At 36.7% G+C, this 21,692-nt stretch overlaps 1 protein-coding gene across 2 annotated transcripts in view; it reads left to right on the top strand.

The window, feature by feature from the left end:
* The window catches only part of TMTC2 (transmembrane O-mannosyltransferase targeting cadherins 2), a 251,537-nt gene that overhangs the window by 168,357 nt on the left and 61,488 nt on the right, over nt 1-21,692 (top strand). For both annotated transcript variants that reach the window (XM_054079749.1, XM_054079756.1), the window contains exons 5-7: nt 11,895-11,980; nt 12,829-13,013; nt 14,690-14,768. In XM_054079749.1, coding sequence (XP_053935724.1) covers nt 11,895-11,980; nt 12,829-13,013; nt 14,690-14,768 — 350 coding nt within the window. The remainder of the gene's footprint in view (nt 1-11,894; nt 11,981-12,828; nt 13,014-14,689; nt 14,769-21,692) is intronic.

The raw sequence follows: 21,692 nt of genomic DNA on the forward strand, positions 1-21,692 counted from the left end.
TGTTTCAATTTTGTTATCTTAAATAAATTCCTAAAATTTCTGGAGACCAGCAGAAATTTTATTATTATTTTTATTTATTTAAAAGAAAGAGGAAATAAAGAAAAAAATGGCTCTTGCTAACATTAACATTGGGTTGGAGGTTTATCACTACTTCAGATATGAGTTTAAATGGGTTTGTTCTGTTGACATTTCTTAGGTCCAAATAAGTATGACTGGTGCATATCTTATACCTCAGGATAGCTTGTGACCTAGCATGTCTTGGAGATAGAATCTGTGGCCTAGAATTTAGGAAACCAGAGCTTAGGCTGAGGGCTAGAATTTTTGTTTGGAAGGTTGTTCTCAGAAACTTTCGTGGAAACCTCAATGGGCAAATTCCTGGCAACTCTGAAATAATTTAGGATTTTCATAGCAATTTCAGTGCAGAAAGGATTTCAGTTGTGTTATACTGTAGACAGAGAATGTATTACAATATGACTTTAATAAGGCAGCTTGTACTTAAGAAATATATATAAAATGGCCTCTTATAAATAACTTCTCTGATGTCTTGAGACTGCACTGCAGGTAATTTTTACGAATAAATCTGAAAGCCAACTTCTCAAAGCTATGTAACACTGCTAATTTAAGCTATATTTCATAGGATAGTAAATCAGCATAAACCTGGATCCTTTTCCATGCCTTTTCTTTAAACAGTGGAATCCGTGTATTTTAGTACTGTGAAGTACCTAGGACAGAGCTGTAGAAGACCAGTAATTTTTTCTTCCACACAAGAAGACAATGTTCAGTAGCCAATGTTTAGTAGATTACAACCAAATTATTTTTAGTTTTTCCCTTTTCAGCCTTTGTTGCCTTATGGTTGTTACTTAAAGCTCATGTTTTTTTTTGTAGTTTCATATTGTTTCTAATTATTGCCTAAAGTAAAATCAGTCAAAAAAAGTTTTGCATGTATTTGTATTTAGGGCTGGCTCTGCTTAGGGTGTTCTTTTGTCATCAGTATCAGTAATCTATATTACCTTGAGTTTTTCAGCCAGTTTTAAAGATATTCACAATCTCACACAAATATTGAATAATCCTTTAAAATTATACTAATTACCTTCAACATTGTATTTTTGGGATATACAATAACCTATAAATGTTAAATGTCTGTCGAACAGCCATCCTCTTGCTTCTTTCCCAAAATGCCTCATTCTGCCTTTAATGATACAGCGTTGTGTGTACGAGTTTAGTATTTAAATAATTTGATTTCTTCGAGTAAGGTCAAAGTTTGAATTTCCATAAACTTTACTTTCGGTAAAAACTTAGGGTATTGTGTCAATAACTGTGGACTTCTTAGATTTCTCTTAGGTTGTAGTCTGAAATACTAACTGAAATTTTAGTTCTGCAAAGTCTGGGATTGCGGAAGTTTGTTATATGCAAAGCTTAACTCCACATTCTTGGGTAAAAAGCAATGTTAGTGAAGTTCTTCCTTCTCTGTTTTTGTTAGCCTATATAACATCTGAAATTGTGTTTCATCTGATTCTGCTTTTTAAGGATGCTGGCATAAAAAATGTCTTTTGCTGAACTATCAGAGACAAAAAGCACTGAAAGCAGACTTACCTACTAACCCACGTTGAACTGTAGTTGAACTTGCCTGAGACAAGTTTGCTGCACCACTTCATGTAGTAGGAAACAAGTCAGAATTATGTTTCCTCTTCCTTGGTAGCCTACATGTTTTTACAATGGAGGATGCTGAGTTAAAAAGTGATGAGGATGTGTAGTCTGCTGTCTGTCTAAGTATTTGATTGGTTTTTTTTCTCAGCTGCGATTGCAAACTTGTTGCAAACCTGTTTGGAATTAATCTCTGCTTTGCCAGCTAGTTCTTCCTCTGTTGAAGACAATGGCTGAAATGTGTATCTTAATGTAACAAACATTATCTTGATAAAATTTCACTCTGTTGTGAGATCGGCTCTTGAGGTAGTACCCAAAGGTCACTTTGGTCACTGGTGGTGTCCTGCAGTGCAAAACTCTGCTCCGGGGCTCTTTGTAGGGCCTGCATGAAGTAGATATTTTTGTTTGTAGTATTGAGAGCTGAAATACATACAGTGACCTAGCTACTCAATTACATGCCTCAATATTTGAAATTGTGGTGGTTCGTAGTCTTTATGTAAACTTTGTCCATATATAAAATTAGAAAAATAATTGTGGGACTCCTAGACTGAATGGGAGACGTTGCCTTTCCATTTTGTAAAAGGCTCTTCTCGTAAGAAGTTCTCTGCAGGACTTAACCTATGTTGCCTGCTGGGGCATGTGAAGGGGAATAGATGTCTTGTTTGAGCACTGCTGGAACCACTGCCCGGTGTCCAGAAGAGGCAGAAAGTCAGGAGCAGTGCTGCTCTTCCTGCCTATGGCAGCCCTCTCTCTGTCAAGGAAACAGAGGTTGTAAGAATTGATACAATACTGGAATTGTGGTAGTCCCAACTGAAATGCTCCAGTAACAGAGAAAAGAACAGGACTGTATATGCTGACCAAGTTTGCTTGCGCTTGGAAAACTCTTTGCTACAACTGGAAGAATGGACAGGGTTTTGACTGCACTATCTGAATGACAAGAGATTATTTTGCTTTGATTTTTTTTCTTTTTTTTTTTTTTTTTTTTTTTTTTTTAAACTACTGGGGTTCTGTATAATTGTGTTTAGTGAGTTCTAAAAAGGGAATGGTCATTCTGTCTTAACGCTTACTGGCTATGTATGGTATTGATTACAAAAGTAGGAATTATTTTCCATTTATGTATTTGCTAACAGGATGTTATTGGACAACATTAAACATCCCTATTTGTACTGTTCCTTAATGAGTGGCTCTCTTGTTAATGAAAGCTAGTTGTAGACTTACAAAAGGTTAACACTCATTTAGCAGAGTAGTTAAATGGCTTAATTACTTTAAAAAAAAAAAAAAAACAACCAAAAAAACCCCCCCACAAAACAGAAAAGCCTTAATTAAAGACCAGGCTTGACCGTTTCATGTACAGGGCTGCTGTAGGAACCATACCTGTCTTTCTACCAAGTAGTTTTGCAAATGACAGCGAAAGAGTTGCCTTAGACAAAGCACATCCTCTGTTGCTCAGTGGCTGGAGACACATCCGTGTGGGGAATAAAAGAGGATTTTCTGCCATTTGTTTCTTTGTTTGCCAGCATACCATTTAGCTAAATATAGTTCTTTGTTGATAATCTGACCTGAAATCAGTGGGATGAATGTAGCTTGAGGTATGGATGTAGTGCAGTCATGGCAAGATACTAGTTAACAGGCTCTGTGTTAGCTGTTATGAACCAGCAAAATAAAATTGATTAAACTACTTCAATGCTGTACCTTGTCTGAAAATTGTACAGCTGTTTCTCTAACACACATATTGACCTTGATGACACTTAACGGTTCCTGTGTGTTGTATGTGGTCACTTTAGGCCAGCTTTAGCCACTAAGGAGTTTGCTTTCTAAGTAGACCCACTGGGTTTAAAAGGACTACACCAGGAGGAGATTAACATGTTATTTGAGAAAAAACTATAGACTGTCTACTGACTATATTTTGTGGCTGCTTTTCAGACCCTGAAAACAGTTTTATGCCATTACTATTCAGTGACTTTAGGTCAAAACCAAGGCAGAGAAAGAAAACAGGAAGATTTTTCAAGTTGTTGATCAAGCAAGATAGATAGAAGTTTGCAGCTTAGAGAATTCAAGATGCAAAGAACTCATTAGGGAGAAATGTTTTTCAGCATTTGTTTAAATGACCAATTGTGTAGAAGCAATGTGTGTAGTCTTAGAGGGTCAGGACTTCTGGGTTTTGCTTTTTTTTTCTCACTTTTCTTGTATTAGACAAACAGAATTTTGAGAAACTTCTAAGTCACTGGCTGAAGTCTGCTGCTCTTGCAAGCAGTCAGCACATATCCTTCGTTTCCTAAACGTTTCACACTCCACTGTAAAATTTGCTAGAAGCAATGCAGGCAAAAGAAATCCTGTTGTAAAGTAATTCCAAAATTTTGCTGCTGTGATAGTTGGAACTTACCTCCTACTTAATCCTAAATTAATTCATGGTCAATTTATAACTGTTTACTTTATGTTGGATGGTTTAAGTAGCTTTTTCTTTTCCAAGTAATTTCATCCTCATATATTTCTAGACAGGAACTTCATTCTTCTTTTACTAAGCTAAAGGAGCCATTAACTTCTTCCCTGCTCTCCCTCCATCTGATCAATTTCACATTTTCCCAATTATGTCAGTAAAGTTTCTTTGAACAGAAGTTACATATTTCAATTAACGTTTTAATTTATCTGCCTTACAGCTGGCAGGTGGACTGGAAAGGACGAAAGTTTTGGAGCTGCAAACTTGAACCAACTGCTCCTGTGTTTTGTTTGGTTTTGTTTGTTTGTTTGTTTGTTTGTTTTTTCCGGGAGAGGGGTTTTTTTGTTTATTTAGCTTGATATTCTTACCAAGTGTAGGAATTTTATTAAAAAATACCAGAAGACTTTAAGCTCTTTATCCAATTTTATCACTTGAGCTTACTTTTCTGTATCAAGCATCCTTATTTCAAGGATATACTTACCTTTGTTCATCCTTGTGTAAGGAAGATGGAAGGCTTTGTGTCTCTATAACCACTAAAAATAGGTACATACTCAATGGGTGCAAACTGCTTTGCTCCACCACTGGCTTACATTCGATGCTTTACACTGTATCACTACTTTTGTATTCTTTCCATCTGCCTTTTCTCCTCTCTTCTATTGATATCCAAAGAGCAGTTAGCATTCAAAAGTGTGAACAAAGAAGAGGAAAGGCATGTCAAGAACAGATCCACTCCCGGCTATAGAAGGAACTTCCTGAACAGAATCAACTGTCTCCTTTAAAATGAAGTGGAGTAGAACTATGTCTTTCAGCATTACAAATACACCCTGAACTTTTTGAAGATGTCTTCAGTGTAATAAAGCATAGTATTGAGCATGAAAAACAAACTTTAAGTTGTTTGAGTGTGCAATTAGATAAATTAGATAAATTAGCAAAATTGAGAAGTTTTGGCTAATTTAGTCTTCCCCCCCCCCCCCAAAATAGATGGAAATACACAGGCACCAAACCTTTTTTTAGAAAGAGTTTACCGTTTTTTTTACATTCCCAGTAGTCCATTCATCACTGCTTTCCAGGTGAGGGGAAAAGAACTAATTTTGTCAAAAAGTTTTGAGAGCCAGTAGGTGAGGAAGAACAGATTCCATCTGCCGTTGCTGGCTTCTGACTTCAACTCTAGCAATCAGCTGAAGGGAAATGGGTTGTCTAAGGAAGGAAAGAAGTAATTGGGATTATCAAAATCAGGCTGAACAAACAGATGGCAGGAACTTCAAGGAGGTGTCGTGTTAAACGGGTGAGATTCATACAGGTGTCTAAGGGGGCCCACCTGTAGAGTCACAAGATTAAAAATCTCAGACTTGGTTGATGGTTTATGACTAAAGGGTTATGTGTAGGTGCTTATACATGTTTTTGCCACAAGTCAGAATCCAGCTACCTGTGAGAGCCTCTTTAGAGACTGGTACTCACGGGGTTGATATGTGTGGTTCAGCCCAAATGGGGTTGCCATCAGAAAGACAATTTTCCGGTGCTGGAGGCAGTAAGTAGTTTAATTCCAGTGGCAGATTAAAACAAATTTGAAATTGCCTTGATAAATTCTCTGGTGTGTTAGAACTTAAACACTTATATCTGGTTAACAATTAGATATAAAGCAAGTAAACCAGTTTTCAGGTATCAATTTTATACCTTTTGATAACATTTTGGTGCCTCTTGGCGGGGACTAGGTCAACTACTATTTGTTGATTGGCCCTTGGCAGGGTCACTTGTGTCATCAGAAGTGGGGACTCGGCCATTCACCGTGCCTGCAAGGCAGGGAGCTCAATATATGCTTTTAGGTGTGTCTTTATTTTTTATCTTGAGCAACATCAGGCTGTGAGGCCCCTGGCTCACCCTAGGTGCCACTTAATTGACAGACCACCACCCAATCTATCAAACCCATTTAAACTCATATCTGAAGTAGTGATAAACCTCCAACCCAATGTTAATGTTAGCAAGAGCCATTTTTTTTCTTTTTTTTCTCTCTTTCTTTTAAATAAATAAAAATAATAATAATAATAAAATTTCTGCTGGTCTCCAGAAATTTTAGGAATTTATTTAAGATAACAAAATTGAAACATCTGGCCACTATGGGAAATGACATGTACAGAGTCATAAAAAGCTTCAAATAGAGATCAAGTAATTATGTAATCTAAATTAATGCAGTTTAAACTGTCCTAAATGGCAACAGTGCTTGTTACCCAGAAGTATAAGGTATAACAGTCAGCAAATAAAAGTACATCACTGAAATCAGCTACTCCTCTAATCTGTTAAATTCTCTCGACTTTAACGCTTTCATAGGCAACTGCGAAGCCAACCTCATATTTTAGTGTCTTGAAAAAGATGGAAAGAGATCATCAAATGCTTCTATTTATGTAGCTTCTCTCTTTGACTGCTACCCATTGAAAATTGTTTGTTGCTGGCCGCTCCTTTTGCCAACCTCTCTGTTTTGAAAAAAAACAAGCTTATTTTGTGGTTCACAAGGCCTAATAAATGTATTATGCCACAGGAAGTCATGGACTTGCATTGTTATATCTTGTGAGTTCCATTTAATCTGCCTCTGTTGATGCTCTTCTGTTCTGTAGCCAGTCAGCTCATTTCTTGCAAGCTTAGCATACTATGGTAATTATGCAACTATTAGTTCACAGGTTATGACACCACGACTACTTTCTGTACAGGCACGGTCAGTTTGCTTGAAGGACACTCTGCAGTTCCCTAGTTGAATTGGCATTTATTTCAGATTTTGCCCTTAATGTATATTTATAAAGTCACTTCAGTTTTACTTTTAATGATTTTAAATCCATTTTGAGTGTCATTGATGAAAATTCTCTAGCTGAAAGATGGTAAATGCTAAAGCATGTGAAAATAAGACATAGGAGACATATTGAACTTCCTTCTCGTGGTTTTGGCCTCTGTTCTGAAGTGAAAGAAACTCCAAATTCAACTTTGGTGAAGGAAAAGCAAGTATTTCTGTGACAAAAAAATCCATATTTCACCTATTTCTGAAGGAGAAGGAAAGAGTAGATAATCAAACTCCCAGTTGAAGCTTGTTGAAGAGTTGTTAATATAACTTAACAGACTCCAAAGATAATTGAGTTCAAATTCTCAGCTTCTTTGGAAAGCTTCAAGTGCTGAACAGACCCTTTTGGTAACATTTGCTCTGATGATCTCTTTGCAGCCATGTAGTAAAGGATGTACTCCCTTTGGTTATTACACACTTGAGCCTGTCTCTTTGTTTCATATTTGTCTTGACCATGGTGAGAAATTTTCAGGGTGAGCTGCTTTCAGAGGCAATCCTGGGGCTTGCTGACTGAACTCAGTGTTGCTGGAGCAGCTAACAGAAAGCATCAAGAATGAGATCCCTGCTCGTCTCCCAGGGCCCTTGCTTTGGACTGCTGTTCCTTCACTGACCCTGCTATCTTTGCTGACCAGTGACTTAGTCATGTGGCAGCGAGGCTGAACTGCACTATTTCTCAGAACCTCAGGTGTGCCTCTCAGATGTAATGCGTAGCTGAAAATCATAACTGTGTTTGTCTTAGGAGTGGCTTAGATGCTGTGAAATGCAGCAATAGAAAGAATACAAGACCTAATTTTTATATAAACAATAGTTTGTCATTTGATCCTGGAGCTAACTTCTTTGTATTTTGCTCAAAAGGTAAATATTTACCAGAATGCGGTGTTTCATTTGCAGAAAGATAGAGGCAGAAGCAAATATTGAACTATTGCTCATTTATATTCCTTGCGTGTGGTGAATGAGACTGTAGACCTGTGGAAGTAATAGCGAGCAATAATGTAGTCAGAGACCAGAATTATAATGCATGCTCTAAAAAGAGAAGCACGACATCTCACAGCCAGTATTAATTTTGGCAGTCTCGAAATCTGAAGTGTTTGGGTTTAGTCTTAGTTGCATTTTGTGAATAATTAGGTAGAGGTTGGTGAGCGTATTTGTATGCCTGCACTTTATTTGATCTTGCAGCTAGAGTGGATCTGGTTTTTTCACCTTGGAAGTAAAATATATCTGCTCTTAAAACTCTTCTAATATTTTAGTTTAATGTTGCTTTCATAATTTTAACTTTTTATCTATATAAATAACTATTTATCCCTTCATAGGTGTACATCCAAGACAGTTATCTCTCAGAAGCATAACGCCCACAGTACTAATTTTATTGAACTAAAAATAATAATTTTGTTTTCTTTTGAGCCCTTTTCTGACTTTTTAAAATCTGAAACTAAACTAGAGACTCATAAATTTAGTAATTTTCATACTGTCAGAACCAAAGGGAAAACTAGCAGTCAATCAGGACCAGTTCCACAAGGAGAAGATGCAGTCCTGTGCCTTGTCAAGGTTTTTTAGATTACATCCTTTTATTTCCTTCTTTTTCCTCTACCAAACCTCATAGCAAGTAGAAATAAAACACTAAGTATTTGCTGGGATTCAGCACTCAGTCTTGTATCTGGGCAGTTTGATTTTGCATGTATCTAGAGAGAATGAGAATATCTGTTAATGGAACAAGGTTTAAAAGTAAAAAAGTCTTCCAGAAGAGGAGTAGGAAGAAAACCTGGACACCTAAAGTATCAAGTAATTAATCAAGAATTCCAGTATTAGAGCATGTAGTGAACAGGAAGATTAATTTGGTAATATTTATAAATAAAAGTTGTTTTATACTAAAGGCTGAAATGTCATACAATTACCAAAGTAATTTACTTTGTTGACCAATTGCTGTATTACTTCTCTTAATATGTGAAATTATTTATTACAGAACAAAATAAGAATGGAATTTCTGTGATAAATTTATCCCAAAATTTTGTGTAAGAATGTGGAGGGTTTTTTTAAAAGTAAGAAGCAGCTTAAATGTCAATCCATACAACTAATTTATTTTTAGGTTGCTCTATATTTATTTTTATGTTATTTCTACTGGTATCAGCAGAAAACATCGTCAAAATACCATCACAATAATAATTTTCCTTGGAATAATTAAAGTCTGTAAAGATTTGTAGAATAAACAGAGTTCAGATTCTAGAAAATTTAGAAAATGTTGTTATTATCATCACAACTGTACCTCTTGCTCCTTGCAAGTCATTTGCCACTAGTTAGAAACTTTGTTGCCATGCCCAAAATATCCTGAATGCTATTCACTCAGTGCTCAGATTTCTGCAAGTACCAGCTAAATGTAAGTTGTGCAATATTAGTATATCTCACAGTGTGTCTCAGCTTAGAATGATATTTATTAATCAAAATAACAACCATTAGGATCTAGGCTTTTTTTTTCAACAAGTCTATTTATTTGAGTAGCATATAATTCTAGAGTCCTAGAACTGATGAATTCTTCAAATCAAAGGTGTTTTGAACTTCTCCTTGAACTTCCCTTGAAGGAAGTTGTTCAGAGACTTGAAAATGCGATCATCATTGGGAAAGAGGTCTGGTGAATCAGCTCGATGAGTTTGAGTTTTGTATCCCAGTTTGTGTAGCTTCTGAGAGATGTGCAGTTGGGCTTTGTCATGGAGAAGGATTAGTCCTGTGCAGTTGACTAATAATGTGATTAAACATTGCATCTCTTGGTGTGGGTTTTTTGGATTTCTTGGCAATACTTCTCTGCTGTGATGGTTTTACCATGATTCAAGAAGTTGTATTGGATGATTCCACTTACTGACCACCAAATGGTGACTGTAACCTTTTTTTTTTTGATGCCGCTTCGGTTCAGGGAAGTGTTTCAATGCTTCAGCTTGATCCACCCACTGTGAAGAATGCCATCAGCTGTCATAAAGAATGCATTTTTTTGTCACTTGTCATAATGGAATCAAGAAATGGATCATTTTTGTTGTGATCCACATAGTTCAAAAACTATTGTTTTTCAAGTGCAGAGCAGAATTTGTGATGGTGATTTTTTTAATTTTTCATTCAGCTTGTGCAGCACCCATCTGTTGAGCTCTTTTGATTTTCCAATTTGGTGAAACTCTCAAAAAATGTTAAGTGGTCGTTTAGTTTTTCTGCAAGCTCTTGAGTTGTTGCACATTTCTGCTCCAATAATGTCCATCAGCTGGTTGTCATCTGTCACAGAAGGAGAGCCACAACTCTCTTCATCTTCAAGGCTTTTGTTTCCATTACAAAATTTTTGGAACCAATTTCTGGCTACATGTTCGTTGACAGTCCCCATGACAAATGCTTCGTTGATATTGCTAGCAGTTTCCGCTGCTTTGCGGCCCCTTTTGAACTTGGACAACAAAATTGCTCAAATTTGCTTTTTTTTCATGTTTAATTTGACAGCATAATACTAACAAGAATAAATGGTGAAAACAAAACCACTAGCATAAATAAGTAGAACAAATTCTGCATTTTAAAATGGTACACTACCTGAACACAGTTAAATAAAAGTTTATACAAAAATAAGCATCATGTTTTACAGTGACAAAAATGATAATTATTTTTGCACTAATCTAATATTAAAAGTGATTTACTACCTAATCCAAAGATAGTTGAGAGAGAGTTTCAAAAGCAAGGCCACATGGTGCTGATAGGTATTATAGAAAAAAACAAGATATTTGTTAAATATCTCCATTCTGTTAAATTCTAACCCAACAGTAGGATGCAAACAGTGGTGGTTACTCCTTTAGCTAACTGCCCTACTCTTTTCTTCCCCCAAACTCTACTTGTTTAATACAGGAAGTTTTCTGAGGTTTTTGGAGGGGAATAAAATATCTCTGATTAGAGATTGGAGATGGAAACAGTCCAAGTGCTTTGCAGTTTGAAAAGCTATCAGCAGATAAAAACACAGGGAAAGAAGGCAAAATTGCTGTAGGTTAGGGAAACTACAAAGAGATACAATAACCCTCCCACCTAAAAGAAGTAGCTTCATTTGTTTTTTCCTGGATACTTTGAGGTATACGAAGATGGACATCCACTCCTGTGTAATAAAGCCTGAGTCTGCACCCTGAACAGTTAATTTTTAAGGATTTGTGATTTAAATTTATTTATGGTTTTCTTCAGCTGAAACTGTAGGAACTCTATAATGCTTTGAACCTTCATTTAAGCATACGATTGTGAATTCATGTCAATGATGTCCAGACTATTTATTTCTCATGAATTTGTGGTTAGCTGGTGCAAATTATAGCTAACAAGGATACTTGTCTTAAAAGCTTTAATTAAAGCCCATGTATTATGAAACTAGCCGAGAACTATAAGTATTCTGTATCATTTTTTTATACCTCTTCAGTTATTAAATTTGTTTGGAGCAGAAAGAAGACAGGAAAAAATTGAACTGATGTAAGTATTTAGCTGTGCAGTGGATAATCTAGTGAAATTGCTCGACAAGGACTGGTTAAGGTAATGTGTGCAAAGTATTAGGTGGTTAACTTTATCGTGCACCTGAAAAAGATTTGCTTATTTCAAGTCAAAAAAAGATAACAGGCTAAACATGAATGACTTTTTTACAAATACCTCCATCATACTCCATCCACTTTAAGACGTCTCACGTCTACCATTTTCTCAACTAAGTAAATGAATCTCCTGGTTTCCATGGAAGCCAAAACTATCGCATTTAACATCTGCTTTGTTAAAGCCAGATGGATGCACCTGATGTCTATGAATTAATCCTGAGTTCACAGAAAATAATTTTTGCACTGAATTGCTAGTAAATTGCAGAGAAGTTGTATCTCTGAAATACCAGTAAACATATTTTTCTTCATTACCTTAGTTTTGTTTTCAATATTCATTTTTAAATTAGTCTTTGCAATAACCTCCCCCTCTCTCTCTCTTTTTCTTTTTTTTTTTTTTTTTTTTCCCCTTGTGCAGAGGATTACTGCTTCAAGAAAATAGCAGGTTTTCGGAGGCATTGCATTACTATAAACTGGCAATTGGTAGCAGACCCACACTAGCTTGTAAGTATTTCAACTTTTACAAGCCTGTATAATACTTAATATTGGGGTTTTTTAAAGTAAATCTTCCTACTCTTTATAACAATTTCATTCTTTTTTCAGAAGTTTTTCATTCAGAAAGGAAAAGGTGAAATTGTGCACTTTTCAGTTGAAAGCAAATGTTTATTAGTCAACAACAACATTTAATGTGGTGCAGGGAAGAAGTAGATAATGAGTTAACACTGGGCAACACTGCTAGAACCTAAAATGCTTTTGACCTGGGGTGGTGACCCATAGGTGCTACTGCCCAAATTTTCAGGCTCCTCTCTTCTGTTTCTTACAGCCAGTCCCTGATTTTCATGGTATGTGGTGTGAGTGAATAATACAAATATTTTTGAAGTCTTTTCATTTTTCCTTCCTTGCCTGGGGGTAATGGGAAATAATCAGTTCCAAAATTAAGTGGATGCTTTTTAAGATTGCTTACTTTTTTATAGCTTAAGTGTTAAATCTTCTATATATGTATATACACACATACAGGTATGTATGCGTAAACATTTATTTATTTTTGTAGCATTCCAAACAATGGCACTATATGATTGATACAGTCGTAATAGGAGGAACAAAATTAAGCACCCTGCCTAGCCAGTATTCCTTTCCCTCCTTCCTCAGTCTTTAGAGCCACTTTCTCCTTTCCTTGTCTCTGAACTTTTACCTCTTCTATGTTCGTCTTACACCATTGATTGATCTATATTACAATAAAGCCAAATTAAATAACCATGGGATCTCTTTCAGTTATTACTTTGAACTGAAACAAAGATTAGATAAAACATTATGGAACCTCATTAGAGATAACATTTTTTCACTCTTGACAGCTGCCTATTTAAATACTGGTATCATCCTGATGAACCAAGGGAAGACAGAGGAAGCCAGGAGGACTTTCCTGAAGTGTTCAGAGATCCCTGATGAAAACTTGAAAGATCCTCATGCTCATAAAAGCTCTGTTACTAGCTGTCTTTATAACTTAGGAAAACTTTATCATGAACAAGGACACTACGAGGTAAGACCTCAGATTTGTCTGCAATGTAATAAAACCTTCATACGTAAATGATACCTGTTGCTTCCATCCGGGCTTTAAAAATACATGACAGGCACAGATTGATTGAATTTCACCACATCAAGATGAGCATTCTCTACAGAGAATATTTATTCTCTACAGCCACAGGTGTTACAATGTTAATTTGATGTTCTGATGTCAGAGTCTACATTAACAATGGTCACATCTGATATGCGTTAATTCATTCTTCTTGGGTTTGTCACCATGGCTCGTACGCGAAGGATATAGGCTGACTACAGAGCAGCTGACCTAAAGTGCACTGGCTTTTTAATTCAAAATACAGTAAGTTCATCTTTAGTTGAAAAAATGCAATTACGTTTACTTTTGAGTCTCTAAAAATAAGACCTATTTGGAACAGTTCAAAACTACAGTGATTAAAAACGTCCTATTTTCTGCTATTTTCAGATAACTTGACTTATGTGCTAAAGTGGATTGCATATTTTTTATGTGACCATACCTGCACCCAACCTATACCATCCCATTTACCTGTGCAAATCACAGAAAGTGTGATGGTTGTGATTCCCCTCCACATTCTCCCTGGTGAAATTCCTAACACTGGACATCTGCTTGAGTTTTGGCCTCCAGCAGTATTTGAAAGAAAACCATTCTCTCTTTGCGTTGCAAGGCATACTTGAGAACAGGAATTACACATGGTTTTGATGCATATAACTCTTTCTGACTGCAACTGTTACCTCAGCTGTTTAAGATTAGGCATGCACAATCTTTATGGATTTTCTGTCATCCAGGTCTGTCACATGACAGTTACTAATTGGTTAAAACACAGACAACTAATACATTCATAAAAGTAAGAGAAAAGCAGCATAGAGTTGGAGTGCGATACGTGGGAGGTGCAAGGGATTTTAAGAATATAAACCATCAGATTTCTGACTGGTGGTCATTGCATTCTGACTCAAGACTGATTTGGTCATACACTTAGATATTTTTCAAGCATATTTCAGCCTTGACAAACTGCAAGTATTTGATGGGATGATATAGAAAATGATGCAGAGCTAATAGACTGACCAGTAAGTGTCCTAAGTGTTGAACGAATCATAAGTGCGTGATCAAGTAATTCAAGGTACAACACATTTGTGAAGGGAATCCAATTTTGGCATTCTTGACACTATAGTCCATCTCATTCTTTTTGTGGAGCAGACTTCAGTTGTGAGGATTACGTGAGAGTTATGGTGGTAGACAATGATTCCTTTATTTTTAGGTCACTTACTGTAGCTTAGTTATTTGAAAATCTTTTGTCTGCAGTTTGATATTATTCCATACTCTCTGTAAGCCTATAGAATTTAGAATTTTGTATACATTTATAAACTCATGAGTCAATCAGAGGTTTAAAAAAAATATTTCTTTTATTTCCATCTGGGAGAAAAGTTGTGGTATTTGAACTAACCCGTTCTCTTGCAATAAGCTTCACTGAATTTGGTAAAACTTTTGTAAATGAGGAATGTGAAATCTCTGCAGTATTTGTGACACTGATTGTGTTTTCTTTCTCTCTGCACCTTTCATTTTGAGAAGGAAGATAGCTTGATTGTACTTTATATGTGAAAGACTGATCTTGAAATTGGTGCTTTATTGATGATTTGTCCCACTTGTGTCTCTCTTTTCAGGATGCCCTTATGGTTTACAAAGAAGCAATACAGAAAATGCCAAGACAGTTTGCACCACAGAGCTTATACAACATGATGGGTAGGTGCATTGTTAGTGCTTCAGGAAAGTACTTGAGGGGTCAGGCAGGGTGAAACAAAAAAGCTGAATCAGGCAACTGGTGCTCAAATAAACTAAAAAATAATTGCCATCAGTAGATACGAGCCAAACCACATTCAGAACTTGAACGCCAGCAACTGTAATGTTGGAGAAGACAGAATAAATGGTGAGATTGTTAGATACTAGATGTACTTAAGAGTGTCCATGCAGCATTTCTACATTTAGAGTGCACGCGTTAGGGTTTTTTCTCTACCTCTGGAATCTCTTATCTGGCATCTTGGAGACATCATATGCAATTCATACACGTTTTGTTTTTTTTTTTAAATCTCCCACTTAGTTATCTTTGAAATTAAGAAGTAATTGATTTACTGCGTAGAAAATGGAATGAGATTGATTATAACATAAAATTTGATGTAAGTGTTGAAATTTAAAGTTTCTTGTAAACCAATCAGATGTCCTAACAGGTCTGCAGAGATAGTTGGGTTTTTTTTGCAGGTTGTGCCAAAAACTTATTTGCCAACTGATGTACTGTTAGTTAGATATCTACAGTAAAGGAATTCTTCTTTCAGGACCAGCCTATCTGTCCTTCAAAATTTTAGCAGAGTCCCTTGACTAATGCAAGAAACATTAATTTAGCTGAGGTTTGGGGGTGGTTTTTTTGTTTGTTTTTCTTTGTTTGTTAAACTCTCAACTTCTCCTCCTCATAGTCTTCATCCCATCTTTATACAAGATACATTAAACAGATAAAGAGGGTAATATGAATTATGATTTATAGTATTCATATCTGTAAACAAGAAGGCAGGTTATTCATTGTTCCAGAGATCCTTTTAAGTGGATTTCACTCTGAAAGGACAGCCTCGATGTCTGGCCCAGTAGACCCTGTGAGCTCCTTGCTGGGACAGAAAAGGATTTCAGATGCGATGCCTTTCAAGTAGTTCAAAGTAGAGCAGTCAAGAATAAATGTAGAAACAATTAGGATCAAGAGGAATCATGGGGCTTTTGTGGCTTCTTTTCTCCCTCCCCACGCCTAAAATACAAGGGAAGGTACTGATTGATACCGATACGTCTGACACAGTTGTTGAAAGAAAGCACTACTTACTTTTCTCTACTTATTTAGGAAAGACATCCTTTCTTAGCTCCTTACAAGTACTGGGGCGTAGGAAAAAAAATCTGAAATTGTAGTTTTGATGTATTTGCAAATCTCTGTAAATGCTAAATTAAGTACTTCTCTTGTTGCAGTGACACAGCATTTAATATCATTAGTCGTATAAACACTTCCTTAACAGTTTATACAGTTCAATGGAAAGTTACATCTCCCTGAATGCTGAGCTTTATCAGATCAATGCAAATGACTAAAATCCCTAAAACACACAAGTTGACTATTGCATGTACTTTTGCTCAGAGAGAGTCTTCGCTGAACTGTTGTTTCATCTGTTTTATCTATCAGCTTTTGCTGATAAATTCGGTGGGATTGTCAACATTCACCACTTTGTGAATTAAGCCTGTCGTTACTATCAGTGTCCTGTAGTGACTGCTGAAATACTGCAGTGCTCCAGCACACACACCCCCTCCCCCCCAAGTCTGACTGCTCACTTTAGTGTGGATATGTATTTCATAATTCTGGTTAAACTGCTCCTCAGAAGTAAAGATGTTGGGAAAAAATAAACCTGTGCTGTTTCTAGCATGATGTTTATTCCATTACATAACAGGCCTAGGCCACTGTTTTTATTGTCCTATGCTGCCTTTAGAACCACTATGACCTGTAAGATTCTTTATTTTTTTACTTTTTTTTGCCCATTGGTTACTTTTTTAGGTTCGGGAGACCTTTCTCAGCTTCCTTTGTAAGCACAGTCCATGATATCCAAGTTCACTCTGTTCCTGGGATTTGCATTTATTAACTCACAAAGCAGTAGTGAACACAAAGACTAGCTCAGTCCTTTGCTGGATTTGGCTGCTGCTACACTTCCTCTCTCCACTGCTTAGCCCATGCTCTGGTTTCTATTCCCTTTAGGCAGCCACCAGCACTTCACAGATGTCCTAACATCATAACAAGTTAGGGTCGACTAAGCTTACCTTAGCCCCTTTCAGCCTACTGGAAAAAGCAACAGGCTGTTATTGAGCGCTATAAAGTGCAGCTTGCCCTGAACATAGAATATATTTTATTTGTGTTTTGGTTGCTGTTGTGACAGCAGCTTTTGCAGGGAAGCCAGAACTTGCTCTACACTAGTTGCTGGCTTGTTGGCTGTGCTGTGAAGACAATCCAGTAGGCTATGTACAGAGTAGAGTAATGGCTGGAATTGAACACAGTGTAGTGTTATTAACAGCAGGACTCCGGCTGTTTTGTTTAAAGCTGTCCTGGATGCACGTGTCCATGAGTGTACATGACTGCAGTTAGACACACAGAATTTGGTTAGTCTCTCCTACCTGTAATAATGTAAAGGTTAGTTAACAAGACAGAGCTAGTTAGATGTAGCTCACTTTATAGTGTGGAAAGAGAAAGAAACCTCTGGGTAGTAATTAAGCCCATCTGATTTTGACATCTATTTTAAACTATACAAATAATCTCCTGCAAGCGTACTTCTCCTGTAAAAAGAACTCATATGACTAACTTGGGTTTGCTAGCTTAAGTTGTGTGAGATAAATCCTAAACACTTATTCAGTTATCTCCTTCCATTTGATGTGACAGGAGAATAGGAGTGCATCCGCTCTGCAGCTCATACCATATCACTGGGCAGCAAGAGGCCAACCAGATTGTTTATTTCTGTTTTGATGTTCAAGATAAAATCATAAACGTGTTCACTATAACACTTTCTTTGATAAACAGCATTACATAAACTTGTCTGCCTACTTCTTGCCTTTAAAAGGCAGATTAGAAGAACTGAAATAGGACAGTCCTGTCTCATGTGCTTAGAACTGCATGAACCTGAATCTGAGCTGTGCCCACTCACCATATGCTTATTGCTGAGGAGGAAGGGGGATAAGCGGGGGAGCACTCCCCATCTGCTTGGGAAGTTAGGGACCTTCCCTGTCTTTTTACATGTGGAAAAAAATCTTTACAGCTTATCACGAAATTCAAGAATGAGTTACAGTTCGAGGATTATCTGCTGCAGTTGTCATTGTGATTGATCCATTGTGAGATTCTGACAATTGCCTTGCTTGATCCAGCGTTCAGTACTGGCATGTGATGTAAGAAAATAGGGATTCCTCTAATTCTTAATAATTATTCAGTAATTGCATTGAAGTTTTTCTGGAAATCCTTTCCCCTTTATGATGTACATGACATACTCAAAAGAAAATAAATGAGAGACAAACAGTTTGAACTGATAGAGGGTTTGAACTCCAGCACTTGGAGTGCAGTAGCATTAACACTCCAGCAGCGTTAAGCCTTTACACCACCTGCTTCCGTTTGTGTTACACTTTTCCTATGCTTGATTCTATTGGTCTTTTGCTCTGACAGGCTCAGTGACTCATTCCTCTGGTGTGTCAGTCTGTCCGACTGACTGTCATCCTTTAAAACTTTTAAGTAATTCACCTCATAAAGAAGTATTGGGCCTCCAGAAGCAAGCCATGCATTTGACTTTGCATTTTGGTCATGGCACGAAAGGCAGGACTAGAAGACTCGCATCTTAGATGTTCTAAGTTTGTGTGTATGAAGAGTTGCAGGGTAGATTTTGGTCTCCCATTGCCGTGATTTATTTTGCCAGGTGTGCAACAGCTCAGCTAAGGAAACCATATGTTTCTCTGGCTTTGTACCAAGAAATAAAATATTTTCTTTTTTTTTTTTTCTTAAAAGAACCCAAAACAGCTAAAAATTAAAACTCTAAAACTAGAATCAAAACAATTATTCAACAAGCTGTATAGGGTTGGCTTGGTATATATTTTTGCTATGTCATATTTCTTTGATGTAAATTAAAAAGTACATGCTAAGGTTACACAGATTAATTTGCTTGGCATGGGAACATGAACTACAAAGGCCAGAGTCCAGCTCAGCTGCATTAAAGAGGTAATATATTTTGTTTAAAGTTTCAATTAAAACCTAGGGTCAAAAGATAAAATGGTCCCTGTGGGATCTTGAACACTTTAATGCCAATATTAGGCTTGCTTAAGGATCAGCCTCTGCTCTAGATGTCTTTTGCGTTCCTTGAAATCTGATATTGTACAGTTGATTGTATTACATTGCTTTTAAAACCACATTGGCCCACCTGCTACAGTAATTCTTGCTCCTGGCAGTTGAGTGGTGTGAGGTGGACCATGTAGGATTTATTTAAATGCTGTACAGTAACAAGAAAGTTGTTGGGGTGGCATCGTCCAGGTTTTGATTGGCAAGATACTGTTGTAAAGACAAACGTCTTGATCACGTTTAATCTGCCCTTGACACCTAACATATGAATGTCTATTTTTAAATGCATTTCAAGCAAGATCTTACAAACATTTTTAATGAGAAATGCCAATTACAAAAGAAGCTAACGTTCCAAGAGTGAATACAGTTCATGATGCACAGATTAGAGTTTAGATTTCTCCTTGCTAATCTGCTACATTACAGATGGACAGAAGACAAATCATATGCAAGTGGCAGCCAGGTACAGAACAGGAAAGGGGAGCCAGATTTTACATCTGGTGCAGAGGTTTGCACCATAGTACAAAGACTTAGCATGCAGAGAGACTTTCTGTGTTGATGATTATAACATAACTATCACTTTATTTGATTATGCTTTTGGGTGGATGTGGCTGTTTGTACAAACCTGCTAATATTGTTAAGGCTCCTATCCCATTTGCCTCTTGCTCCCATTAAGTCCTTTTTTTATTGAATTACATTTAAATGTTGTTTAAAACTCCAAGAAACACTTTTGCTGGCATAGTTTTACTGTTCATGCTGTGTAAGACTTACTTTTTAAAAGCCAAAGATGTTTAAGCTGGGAATTACGTATCTCACGTTATAAGTTACACGGAGCGTGGTACCTGCGCTCGTCTGAGCTTCAGTCACCAGTATACTTCATATGTGTCTCATGAAGGTTTACTGGTAGATTCTTAGTAAGTGTACATCTAAATACGTTAATGTACTCCAGTAGCGATAGGAGTAAAAGACTGTGCTTTCTCTCCCCCTCCCTGCTCTCGTCCTGCTTCTTTAACTGTTCCCCCTGTGAGATTTTGCAGACTATGGTAGTTTATATCTGCTGTCCAAAGCTGAGTATAAATCTCCAGGCTGACTGCAACGTCTTCTGTTTTTCCACTTTGTTTTGCTTGAGGGATTCAAGCTGTGTATGAAGGTTACAGCAGTGGATTGCTGAGGGCATAGTGGATGGAGTGTTTGAGACCAGCTTTGTTTGGGTTTTTTTTCCAAGTTTTAAGATATTCGTCATTTTATCTCTTTAGACTCTTGATCTATAATTTCATGTGAAATGCTTGAGTTTTATTAGGCAATATTCTGAAAAAGCAGAGTCTAAGCCTAAAATGCATTTGTAGTGTAAACATATGAGGTTTTATATGAAAATAAGTGTAATAGTAACATTTGGTTCAGCACTGAAATTAGATACAGGGATCTCAGATAGGCATGATTCTAATAGAATGTGCTTCTTTTAGGAGTGTTTCAAACAAACCTTTACTGGCATAATGTCTATGTTTTACTGACTAAAAATAATCTTTAAAATGTATGCAAATAAAGTAAAAGGCAAGAAAAGGGTAAGATCACATGTTTAGTTGTGAATTGTTAGTTGCATGCTTATGATCTACTACTTGTTGCACATCTGTTGGAAAATGAAAATGTAGCTATCTCAGGTGAACACAATGCTTCTATTTATGTCAAAATACTTCTTTCACTGGAAATCTTTGTACAACAGGAAACAGCTGTGAAAAGTCGATGCTGGTCCATGTAGCAACTGATTTTATTTTACCCTTTGTTTCTATCTGTTTTCTACTCCAAGTATTTTCCTTCAATAATAGCTTAGTGGTCTAGTTAGATCAAAGGCTTTGCTTTGGTTAATTGAGACCTATAAGAATCTCCCCAAACAAAGTAAATGTGGGTGACTCCCATCGATCAAAAGCACTCTTAGAATACAATACCTTCCTTGAAGTCTTCAAGATTATTCCGAGAGGGGGGAAAAAAAAACCCAAAGAGAATATGCTTAGTCTATACAGAACTTAGTGCTCATTAGGTTCGCATGCTTCAACTGTTTCAGAGATGTGCAAGCACTGCATGTTTAAAACTAAGACTGTTAATCTTTTGCAGTATATCTTAAGTGTCAATATAGTATCACATCAAACTATGCTTCTAGTTTTATTATCTCATTATACGCACTAGCACCTAAGGGAAAAAAGAAGGAAGTTATATATTTAAGGAGGTGCATTTACAGTAAGCCCATCTGCAGCCTTCATTTGCACTGGGAGGCTGCACAGCTGCATTATGAAAGACACAAACCCCTTATAATACTGTGTTACATAGGGATGCAGACCTGACCATCATTTTCAAAGGCATTGTTTTATGTTCCCAATTCCAAGAAATGATGGCAAAATGAAATTTAAACCCCGACTGAATTTGTATCTTGGAGATTTTCTTTTCAAAATGCGTCTCTGTCTTTCTGATGAATACCAAATTCTATATTTTCTATATTACATTTTTACCATCCAGCAATTTGGATGATTACAACATATACAAGGATGATGCAAGGCAGATTTACATTGCATTGGTTCCTTTAGGTAGATAATTTTTCAATTGTCTTTTCAGCAGTATCTTTTGGGGTCCTGAGAAGAGGACCACAGGAGGCACAGTGCTACTACATAGATAGTTCTATTGTACTTGATCACCAGTAAGTCTAATGTGCTCTCTAGAAGGACACAGCCTTTGCTTGGTGTGACAATGTGCATCTGAAACAGAACAGATGTGTAATCAGCAGTTGAGGGAATAATTTA

This window comes from Cuculus canorus, chromosome 1, assembly GCF_017976375.1.
Source record: "Cuculus canorus isolate bCucCan1 chromosome 1, bCucCan1.pri, whole genome shotgun sequence".
Lineage (NCBI taxonomy): Eukaryota > Metazoa > Chordata > Aves > Cuculiformes > Cuculidae > Cuculus > Cuculus canorus.